The sequence below is a fragment of the Rhodnius prolixus genome, unplaced genomic scaffold (assembly GCF_049639745.1).
Source record: "Rhodnius prolixus isolate KJV_2025 unplaced genomic scaffold, Rpr scaffold_2, whole genome shotgun sequence".
NCBI lineage: Eukaryota > Metazoa > Arthropoda > Insecta > Hemiptera > Reduviidae > Rhodnius > Rhodnius prolixus.
The window spans coordinates 16642722-16655104 of record NW_027411592.1 but is presented as its reverse complement, the minus strand read 5'-3'; the positions used below and the strand labels follow the sequence as shown (position 1 = coordinate 16655104).

General features: G+C 32.9%; 1 protein-coding gene across 8 annotated transcripts in view; it reads left to right on the top strand.

The window, feature by feature from the left end:
- Positions 1-15: 15 nt before the first annotated feature.
- Pkn (serine/threonine-protein kinase N) overlaps positions 16-12383 on the top strand; it is an 82655-nt gene continuing 70287 nt past the window's right edge. For 5 of the 8 annotated variants that reach the window (XM_074118288.1, XM_074118284.1, XM_074118287.1 and 2 more), the window contains exons 1-2: positions 905-1043; positions 2410-2743. In XM_074118288.1, the coding sequence (XP_073974389.1) occupies positions 990-1043; positions 2410-2743 (388 nt within the window). In that variant the 5' untranslated portion in view covers positions 905-989. Of the gene's footprint in view, positions 261-904; positions 1044-2409; positions 2744-12383 lie in introns of those variants that run through there. The other 3 variants (XM_074118286.1, XM_074118283.1, XM_074118285.1) reach the window with 2 other exon arrangements.

Genomic DNA, 12383 nt, shown 5'->3' with positions numbered 1-12383 from the left:
TGTATTTCAGAAGCTGATTGGTTGTTTGTTCAATCAGTCGGTGTAGTTGTTAAGTGTAGGGTGTGTGATTGTGATGTGTCAGTTTAACCTTTTTATTTTCATGTAGAAAGTTATAGATTACTTCATAATTTTTATTAAAAACGCAAATATTTTGATTTCACAACCGTTTGTAATTGTACTAACTTTGTTTTTATTGATGTTTAATAATTTCTTGGTTTCTTAATTTTTTTTTTAAGATGGCGGACTCCAGCTACTACCAGGTTAGTGTTACGTTTGTTTGCATTTTCATTTACTATTTGCTTCTAATAAGTGCTATTTAATTAAACTAAAGAACAGGAAATTACCTTCATGATATTCATTATTCTGGTGTAATATGTTTGTAAGTGCATGCTTTTTCTCCATACATCTCACTTTTACATGATCTTTATATGAGTATACACTCACACAACTTAATTTCTTGCTCCTTCTTAAGTTTATTTTTGAAATACTTCATTCCAAAAGCGAAAATAACCCAAAATAGATTTTGAATTAATTTTGGATACAATAAGTAAAAGAAAGATAATGCTTGTATTGTAGTGAGTAGGAATTTTAGCTTGTTTGAAGAAAAGAAGTGAAATGAAACGGATCTACCTCTTCCCAAAATTTCGTTGAATTCAGTCAGAACCGGCAACCATTTTTCTCTTAAACAAATACTATTTCCAGAAATCAGGGTGTATTTGCAAGGGAAGGTGAGGAATTTAAGTTAACGGATTGTCTCATAGTTAGCATATTTTAGTAATATTAACGAACGCTGTGAGAAATAATAAAGAATGCACAGAAATAACAATGAAAGTAGCGAGGAAATTAGTCAATTGTATTTAGTTGGTGAGATTTGATGATAAGAAAGGTGTAGTGGGAGGTAGAAGAGAAAAGTTGCACCTTCTTCTTAATCTGACAACTTCTCAGTCGATTGGTGCCACGCCAGTGGTTAGGTGTTCTTTGAAAGCAGAATGGTGCTTCATAAAGTGGATAAACATGTTAAGATGAAATCCCTATTATTTTTGGTAGGTGTTTTGATAGTTGGGTATCTTAAAAATTATTACTTTTTAGAGATAGGTGTATTTTCACACTGTAAATCATTCTCATCATTATCTTCTCCTTGCAAACAAGAAATTTCTGTAATATTGTAGAGAAACAATTGTGTGCACATCTTTGCAAGTCTCTTTTGGAATTAGTTACTCTAAAGTAGTAAAAAAAATATAATTAGCCTAAATCTTAAATAATTTACTTTGAAATTGTGCCTAGGAATTCCAAACTGAGGAAATCTCCGTAAGAAGACGTACCTTACGTCTCTGCGAAGCGTTAGTAATAAATTAGAAATTTACTGCTAGATTCAGTTTTCTAAATTCACGAATCTTGAAATGTTTATCCCGCGAAGCTGTTATTTGAACTTTCTGAAATATGATTTCTGTATCTTTTGCAAATTCTATCTGGAACTCTCACTGAATAATCTTCAAATCACCGAAAGGGTACTATTGCGAGTCCAAATATACTGTGCCTTAGCCAAGTGAACCATGGTAGGTTATATCTTCTATTTTTCACTTTGTTCTGTTTCACAAACTATATAGATCTATTAAAATTCTTAAATTAAGGATTAGTTAGTTGTTGGAATAACTTATTAAGCATCGCTTTTCTCTCCGCTTCATTTCTAGGGCAAACCATGAAAATGCATTCATCAGTTTTCTGATGGCAGACACTTTGGAATATTCGAAGTATTTTTTTAGGTTAATTTTATGTACATATTCTTTACACAAGCAATGATTCGGTTGTAAGCGGTATAACAACGAACTTATCTTTTTAAATGCCTAGCTATCCGTATCAAATTTTTTACCCGGCTTTTGGATTCATTGTTTTATATAACTGGCCTTTACTGTCGGAAGTATATTCATTTTGCCATTCTTGGAGTCTAGACAATTTCACAATTTAAGTCCAAACGAATCTTTCATCTGCAGAGATTCACCTGCCTCTACGTCCCTCTTGGATCACTAATCAGCCCTTTCTTTCCCTGTAATGCTGTGTGCTCCTATCCACATTTGTTTGACTGTGTAACCCCCTTCTTTTATTAGATTCAGCAAACTTATATCTAGCTAAATGTAATTTGTGGCCAAACATGTTTACTCTCACCGTATCATATCTCAGATTTATTTGGTACTTGATTTAATAATTTGAATTGCCAACATTCCATAAACTCGTTCATAAGGATTTATGCATCATAAATAAAGACATCAGTGTCTGGAGCTACAGCAAATTTGAATGCGAAGGGACCATACAACTTAACTTTTTACTGCCTCATTACTTAACAATTGGTTTCACTACCCAATACATTTTTTTTTTCAAAACTGATTTTGTAAGCATGTTTTTTGTTTATAGGGTGATTACATTCGGCACCCAGTGTTGTACGAGCTCAGTCATAAGTATGGGCTCCAGACAGATTCAGTACCAGAAGCAGCATTACCTTACAAACTGGAAGAGCTTAAGGAGTTGATCAGAAGGGAGATACGTAAAGAATTGAAGATAAAAGAAGGTGCAGAAAAATTACGAGAAGTAGCGAAAGATCGAAAATCTTTATCGGATGTTGCTCACATTGTGAAGAAAAGTAATTCTAAATTGTCTGAATTACAAGCTGAATTGCAAGAACTTGAATCACAGATCATATTGACCCAAGGTCAAGGACAACTAGCCCAGATGCATAACAACGGACATGGTAAGTTTTTTTTTTTTAATACATTGAAACTAAATTTTATTTGTTTTTAATTTCATGAAAATTTTACACAAAATAATGTAGTTTCTACAAGTCATGTTAAAATTATACTGATTTATTGAACAAAATTAAAGGTTTTAGTTGCTTAAAGAACTATAAACTAGTCCAAAAAGAAATAAAACTCCCGAGTTGAATTTTTCAGTTTCTGATTTTTTATTTATTTCGAACAAAGTTTCGTTAATTTTGGATTTAAAAAGATCACCTTCATATAAAAAATTTCCAAATGAACCGGCGAAGTCCAGTGAATGACATGAAGTTACAAAAGTACCAACTCACATCAAAGCCACATTAACAAACGCCTACATCTTTGCCAAAACTTTCCAGCAATTAAGTACATAATAATTACAAAATATGTGCCATAAAAATGATTTTTACATCTTTCTGCTTGATACTTGATGTTAATAATTTCAGAAGATGTAATGTCTACTTAGTTCATGTATTTGTAAGCGTAATATATATAATCTGAAAGGAAGGTGTTTGATTTTCCTTGATGCTTCAAAGAAGAATTTATGCAATCAGTTATATTTTCTACGTTGAGAAACGAAAACATGTTTTAGCTAATACTAACTTAGTTCTCTGCAACGGAAGGTAATTTTATTTTGTCCATGTCAGCAGCACGAATAACCTCTTCGGCAACGTCATTCCTCTTAAGTTTATTTACTAATGAAATTTTAGAATACGGTAAGCCTGCTTGAAGGTTGTAATCTCACAGAATGTGTTATAACTATCTCTCTGGACCTGTTTGTTTTTTCATTTACTTCTTGTTTCCACCAAGCTTGTTGCTGAAACATCTTGCTTGTGCATCCTGCCTTGGACTTTGTCCAGCCGCATTTGTCCCAACATGTACTGAAAATGGTTTTTAAAGCTTTCTGTAATCTTCTGGGAGATTTTAGTTTCTTATTCTCAAAAAGAGAGCTTAACCGAATAAAGTTTAAGGTTTTTGCCTTTATTGCCGGGGTGTTGGCTAATTCATTGTCGCTTCAGAAGCAAGCACCTTTTGTTTCTAGGAAATGGTTGCAACGATTTTCATATAAAATTGCAAAGTAACGTATGCTTAACTAACAGTGTAAAGTTTATTGAATCAATTTGCCAGGAGTACTAACATTAGATTTCCTCTTAAAAGATATTGATAAACTGTGATTTGGTTCTGCCGTTTATTTATAATTTTTTTTTTGCGTTACAATTGTGCTACAATCAGCGCCTTAGCGCTATAAGTAACAATGATACAATAGAGTAATAAATGATTAGGTAACGAGTGGAGAAGTTACCCAGTGGTAACACTCCAAAACATTAGGCTGTTAATCACTCTCTTCACTTGAGAGGAGATCACAAGGCCAATGTCTCTTAAGGCGTCTTGTCGGGTTGTCAGGAAGAGTTTCAGAAGAAAGATTTTTAGCTAGAGGATTTATATGAGATTGCAGGCTGAAGTGGAGTTCTCTGTATCGTGTTTTAGCAACTTGGGTGACAAAAGGAATGTTAAGGTCAGTGTGTATAGTCAGGTTGGAAACATAAAATGGAGCGTGTACAATAGTTCGAAGTATTTTAGATTGTGGAGATTGAATCCTTTGGAGATTGGAGCGTTGGTTGAACCCCACAGCTCTATTCCATACGCCCAGATGGGTTTCAAAATAGAAGTATAAATTAGTCTTTTGTTGTCCAGAGAGAGTTTTGATCTGTCGTCTAAGAGTCTTTTAAGTAGTCGATATCGTCTGTTCAGTTCTGTTCTGATATCGTCTGTTCAGTTCTGTTCTTTTAAGTCTAGTGTGGGGGTTCCAAGAAAGTCTTCGGTCTAAGTAAAGCCCAAGGGTAGCGGGCAACGTTCACTACTGGTAGAGGTGTTAGGTTATAGATGACTGGAGGAAGAGTAATGCGCCGAAGAGTGAAGGTGATGTTTTGTGACTTAGTTTTAAGCTTTATAGCCCATCTCTTGAACCACTGTTCTAATGAGGAGAGATGAGATTGCAGATTTCTGTGAGCTATTACAAGATCATGATTAGTAGACAGTAAGGCGGTGTAGTCTGCGTATGTGAGAAGTGTAGTGTTACGATCTGTTGGTATGTCTGAAGTGTAAATGGAGTAGAGAATAGGACCCAGAATGCTGCCCTGTGGAACTCCAGCGTCGATAGGTTTAAGTGGGGAGAAAGAAGATCCTATTTGCACTCGGAAGTATCTGTCGGACAAGTAAGATTTTATGATTAAATAAAACGTGGCAGGCAAAATATTTTTAAGCTTCCACAAGAGGCCAGTGAGCCATACTCTATAGATATTATATTATAAAATAAATATATATATATTAATAAAATATTTAATACTTTCGATTATTGAAGAAAATTACTGAAACCCTTTTACCAATAGTTTTTTCAGTATTTTGTACGGAATACTGGGAAATCTTATTGTAATACACACACATCTAAATGTTTATTTGCAAGTGAGACGTGGATTGGGCGCTGGAAGTGCTAGGGAATTGGGACAACAATTCAAACATGAATAAATGAGTATACTGCGTTTTATATGAGAGAACGGAAATTAAATGTTACGTTCTATTTTTGAACGTGATTCAATTTAGATCTTATAAAGATGTACGTATTTACTTGTTACATTATTACCCACATATTTACTGTTTATTTAATATTTGAAATAAAGATTATGTAAGTTTAATTATATTCATTTAATATATAACATGAACGGAACTATTGTTTTTATATCACCAGTTCCAGATTTTTTTTTGTAAAGTAAGCAAATAACTAGGCTCCATTACTTCTAGATTAAAACTAGGAATTTTGCTTTATTCTGCCATACGGAGGGCCTGGGTTCAAGTCGAGATGTCTGCTATTAGATTTATGACTGCTTAGGAGACCTAGTTGACGAGATAACACTATTCAGAAGCTGGTAGTTCTCTGAAAAAAGATGGGGTCTAAAGACCACTCCCGTTGGTTCGGAAATTAGAAGGAATTTCAGATTTAATTTTTCTAAGAAGACGGAATAAAAAATGCAAAAGCTCCAAAGATTTTTTTTTCTAATTTAAGGCGCGCCAACATCTGTGGATCATTGGGTCATTGAAGCTTTTTTCAGTGCTCTGCCTGTCTGTGGACAGTGTTTTCTCGTTACAGACATTTGTTGAATCACTAGACAGTGAGCTGTAAGAAGCTTCTAGGAAGAAAAAATTTGAAGGCCAGTAAGTAGCTGGATTCCTCATAAAGACTTAAAGCAGATAATTTGTTAAAAGGTGTACAGGCAAGTGAATGAAACGTGTTAGCAATAAATGGGAATAAAATTCGCGACTGTTAAATACGAAGTCTGTAAATTAAGTAATGAGACTGATTTTTTAAATATTTTTTATTCAAAAAGAATTACAATTCTATATTGTCACCTTCAAAATAACTTCCTTCTGAAGCCACACAACGCTGGAGACGTTTCTTCCACTCCTCATAGCAGTGCTCAAACTCCGATACTGGAATAGCCTTCAGCTGGTCGGTTACAGCCGTTTGAATGTTTTCGACTGTCCTAAAATGAGTTGAATTTTTCAACTTCGGGAAGAGAAGGACCCAAGTCAGGCGAATAAGGAGTTTGAGGAGCCACAGGAATGTTTTTACTAGCCAAAAACTCGTTTATTGAAATTACTGTGTGACAAGGAGCATTATCGTGATGCAACACCCACTTGTTCTTGATGTTTGGTCTCACACGAATGACCCTGTTTCGAAGTTTTTCAAGAACCACAAAGAGTTTCTACATCAAGGTCAAACGGTCAAAAAACACTTTTACCGAGAGGTTCGTAATTGCAGCATAAGCACAATCTGCAAGTTCCACACTTTAGATTGTGAATTTAGACTGGACAGTTTGCCATCAAACGCATTATACGAGGTTATCAGGGGTAACCTGAGGAGGTTACCTCTAGGGAGCAAGTAAATGAAATAAAAATGTTTTCCCCCACATTTAATACTTTACACTTGGGTCCATGAAATCTACTTGAATGAACTTTTGAATCGCAGAACATTTCTTATTTTAAATAAATATTTTTAAATGAGTATTCCAACTATAAAGGGGCAGTCACCTTATGCGCAAGTTCTGCCCACACAAAACTTCTCGTGATTTTTTGGTTCTCATCAATTTAAATCGTGTGTGTGTGCATGTTTATAATATAGATGATGGGGCCTTTCTGATTATTGTGCCATTTTTTTTAATTATTATTTTTTTTATTGAAATTTCATTAATAAGTTAGCATTATTATGTTAGACGATGATTCTCGTTTTGTGAGCCAGTTATTGTGACCTGTAACTGCACACACAGTTATTTTTCTGCCAAACAAGTGCAAATATCGTTTGATTTTCCTAAACATTAAATAATAATACGAAAACGTTTTCTTTTCTTAAATTCATTTTCTTTCATTTTTCTCTTAAATAATTTTTTTTTTTTTAACATAAATGTTTTATCAGCTTAAAGGACTAAGAAATCTTTTCTAGATTAAAAATCTAGACTTTATCTTATTAAATCGGATAGAGTATGAATTCATTTACACTTGAACAACTTGTCTAGTAGATATATCTTGGCAGTTTTTCGTGAGAAGTCAGAACTTTTCTCACAATTCTGTGGAAACATTCTCATTGTTTCAGTATATTTCTTCCCACAGTGGTCAATGTGACAATCCATTATATATATTAATTAATTTACACGCTAAAATAAATGTACTTTTTATTCATTTTATTGTATTAAATTTGCTTTTGTTTCCTGTACTGATTCCTTAACCGATTTAGTGAAGTTGCCAATTGGGACATACCCAGTTCAGGAGGTTGTGATAGTTGTTAGGTTATTTTACTTGTTGCACTGTAACACTGGTCAGTAGCCACATCCCAGCTCTTGAGACCAATTGAAACTGTTTGTTTTTTCTTCAAGCTGTAGTTAACCACTTTGATTTAAAACCAATGTTTGAAAAAATCGCTCATTCAACACATCTCTTCGACTTAAAAAAATTTTTGTGGTTGTTTCGGCTGAATATAACGTACTTTATGCAGATGATACCTAAAATCTCTCTCTAAAAAAAAATCATCCCACGATAAATGTTGAACAAACGAAAGATAATAATAAAAAAAAAATGAACTATAACATTTTTTTTATTGCTTTATCAAATCTTAACTATACCACTCACAGCTGATAGCAAATAAAATATAAAGACACCAGAAGCATAAAAACTTATAACTTAAAAAATAACTACTTTTTATTTTTATCTTTTTTTTTTATTTACTGCAATTAATACGTTTCTCTGTAGATTATTGGTGGTTCTAGATAGTCAAGTTGAATGGGCTCTAGGTTGAATCATTTCCGACTAGAGTTGGTAAATATCCAAGCAGAACAGTTGAAACTGTTATACACACAAGTCAACTCTAATAATGAATAATAAGCCCAAGAGGCATTATTCAAAGGCGCCATATTTTTCTTACCAGTTTCAAATTCATGGCCACATTTCTTGGCATCTTAATATGCTTTTGCTTTTTAGGGCCACTTAATCTCTTTTCCTTGAAATTAAATTAGTTCTTTTTTTTTTTTTTTTTTTAAATATCATCATCATCATCAAAAATATAATAACAGTACTTTTAATTTATATGTCAAGATAATTGGTTTTTCGTTTGGATATAGGTAATGTTAGTTGTGTAATGAATTAACTGATATGACTATGTAAGTTGTATTATTTTGACAAAGCTGTGCACACACTCGGTAATATGGATTTTGATTTCGTTTTAATAAACCCGGGGGCTATTAACCACTGGTTATGGTGAGATTGAGAAACAATAGATTTAATGAGAACCTCCCATTAAATGTTCACCTTCACATTAATTCCCATCACATTTGCAGGACTTTTTTGATTGTTTCAGTTAAAATAATTTTATTTCTACTTCCGAGACCCCTATTTGAAGTTATCTGCCTAAGCGCTGCCTTCAGTTTGAGCTCTCACTTATTTACTTGTAAATTGAAACATTTTATTAATCTAAATTGGAATCATTGTTTTTTTTTTAAATTCAAATCAACGGTTTTATTGACTGACTGCAGAATTAATCCGTCAAGGCCGTGGGGCTATAAGGATAATTGTAGGCTTATTAACTAGGCCACTGCAGACTCAGAAAACACATGCATCGCATGAGCCTGGCAGATGATAGCCTCTGTAGGTTCTGTCTGGAGGAAAAGGAGGAAACGGCACAATACGTGTTGTGTCAGTTTGAGGGGCTTGTCTGGCTAAGGATGTTATTTCTCGGGGGAGGAAAAGCCAAGGCATGGTGAGCTTTACCCAAGAGTCGCTCTCCAGAATTAAGAGTCTCATTAAGCGGACGGGTCTGGAGGGCGAGCTCTAAAGCTGGGGAGCCACAATAGATCTAAGGGGGTCGCCTAATTTAATCTATTCTATTCTAACGGTTTTATTATTTTAAGTTTTAACAAGAAAATTAAAACTCTCGATACTACACTCTGTTTGTGAACGAGTTGAATTTAATAAAATAACCAAAAGATGCTTATATTCTACAGTAGTTTTATTACCAAGAAGAGCCATTAAAGTAACAAACTTATCACTTTACATCTCCTACTATTAATTACATATATAATTAACATCAATAGTAATGTACTGTAACAGTTGGTTATTTCCTTATTCTACTGTATGGAAGCAGATGTTCCAATAGAACAAAGCCAATACTTGAATGTTATGTAACTTTATCTCAACAAATTCCACTCCTCTCTTCACTTACTGTCAAATTAAATCGATTAATGATTCACTGTATTAACTATTGAATCGCATCATTTAAGTTTAAATTAATGGAATTGAAGGTTATTATTTTAAGTGAAATCTGTTTATAAAATATTTAATATAAACATATATAATAAATGTTTTACAAGATAGTGGCAACCATGATTCTTTTATTAAACTTCGTCATTATTAAAAGTTACGCCATTTCCTAGAATATCTTTTTTTATATAGTTGTATATGTGTATTATAATATTGATATATTTTTTTAGTGGCCCTACCCCATCAAAAGTAAATTAACTTCCTCTGACCAGTTATTAACCACTGCCACAATGTTCTTTCATATGTTTAGTTACTCCAAAACAAAAATTTATATGTTTAGAAATACAAAAAAGAGAAAAATGGATGAATTATGAGCAACAGAAACGTAACTTATCAGAATCTAAAAGAAGCGAGATTCATTCGTTGATTGATTCATAGATTTGATACATAAGTGTATAGTTACAGTGAGGATGGTTAGTTGAGTCCTTCTACGCTCTTTTGTTGTTGGTTTCGATTTCCTGTCTTGGCCGAGTATATTATTTTATTAATTAGTTCAAAGTAATGAAGTATACTTAGAAACAGAAGAAAGAGAGAATAATGCTATTTTCAGTCATTACTTTTTATTTTTGCCGTGCTTTCTACCTAGGTCATCTTCAGGGTTTATGCTCTTAACAATTATAATACTTTTACATGGTTATACATAAGGTTGATGTGTCTTCTTCTGCCCATAAGTAGACAGGATTTAATAACCTTCTTCCGGGTTATTTTCTCACGGATATACTAGTTAGCCTCCCAGACTTTTCTTGCCGTTAGCAAAAGTTGTAAATTAATGTTTGTTCGGAAAAGTCACTTCTGTTATTTAGTATAAATTCATTTAATTATTTATTAATATAAAACTGAGGAACAGATGCTAGCTAAAGTTTGCTTTGCTTGGCATAGTCTATTTGCTCTTGTGAAGTATTTCCGCTTCTATGATTGTGATTAGTTGTATAGAATACTTTCTTTAAACAGTTGGGAATTTAATTTTACTTTTACTTCATTAGAATAATTACTATTAAATTATCACTACTGGAATCGGTTAATTAATAGATGCTGGGAACATAGTGCAAAGTTATTTTTAATGTGTATGCACAGTTAGTGCACAGTGTAGGTTGTTCCCCTTTGGGGAAGTGAAGTTATAGCATGCGAAAGAATTCAAATAAGAATATTTTAATATTTCCTTTTTTTTTCCCAAGTTCTCTCTAGTGCAGCCATTCTGTTAGCTGTTACAATGAGTTACAGAATCTGTAGTTATTGTTTAGAGGGATCTCTGTGGAAGATGACATTGCCATTTATGATTCACTCTCCACAACATCCTCTCCAAATTGTGTTTACTCTTTCCTTCCCGAACTGTTGTCAGATGTAATAAACTTATATTCAAATCTCTTTCAAAAAACCATTTTATTAATTTGTTTTATGTAGAATTAATTGTAGAGAAATCTTTATTTAAATACTTTGGAAAGCTCTTTTTAATTGGAAGACAAATTTCTTTATCCAAACCCTATTATTCATTATCTGAAGATGTATAAAAAACTGAAACTGTTCAGAATCACTAAAAATAGGCATGCAATGACGGATGAAATCACTTTATATTATTCAGCCTAGAGGGTTCAACTAAATGTTCAACATTGGAAGCTTTGATGGAATTATCAATTAGGCTAAAATATAATTTTACTCCCAATAGATTATATACATTTTTGAAATTCCCCCGAAAATACTTAGTTTCATTGAACTTATTTTTTTTTTTTTTTTTAATTTAAGGCGCATTTGAGGTTATTGGTGCCCCGAGCTTTTTTTTAGTACCTTGCTGGCCTCCGGACAGTGAGCTGTAAGAAGCTCCTAGAAAGAGAAAATCTAAAGACCACTAGCTGGATTCGAACCCAAGATCTCCACTTTGGGATACGCTAACCACTGAGCAGAAATGGGTTCCCTAACTTGGTTATTTTAAATATTTTCATTATGATGACCCCGTTTAAAAGAGTTTCAGATGAGTTATTCTCTCTATCCTTGAGCTTCTAATTACAGAAATCTTCTTTTCACGTTCGTATTTGCCTTCCAAACTATTGGCGAACGATCGGTCTGCATTTTAAGAAGAAATGAAATAAATTTTTACTATAAAATTACTTGTTTAGTGCATTGCAGTCTGTACTGCAACTACTTTCAGCTATTTATTAAGGTTATTTTTCCCTTCAATTTGTTAGTGGTTATTTCCCAAACAATTTGATTATTTATGAATTAAATTAGTCACTGTAATTAATCAAGAATTCTTTAATTATAATTAGAAAGATGAAAATATTTTACCTTCTTATTTAATAGAGAAAATAAGATAGCAGGCAAGCATGAATCTATGTTTGTTACATAATTAGGAAATTATTTAATAATTACTATTTCGTAACTAATTTTAATATCTTGGTATTTTGTTGTGTGTACTGTACTGGCTAGGAGGGATCTCTCTCCCCTATCCTTCTGCTTTTATGTTAATAACTGAATACATTATATTTGGCCTTAAAATGTTGCCGACCAAAACGATCATTTAATTTTAATTATGTTTTCTTTTCTAATTTGCGTTGATCTCGCTATTCTCTTGTTCAATATTCCTCGATGCCAAGTTTTAACACGTGCCAACGATTTATTGATGTTATTCTTATTCTAAGAATAACATCAATTAGTAGTAATATAGTTTTTTTTTTGTTTGTTAATCAAATGGGAAAAAAATTTGCATTATCTACACGCAGCATACTTTTGATTGTGATAAAAATTCGCAACTTTTTATATGAA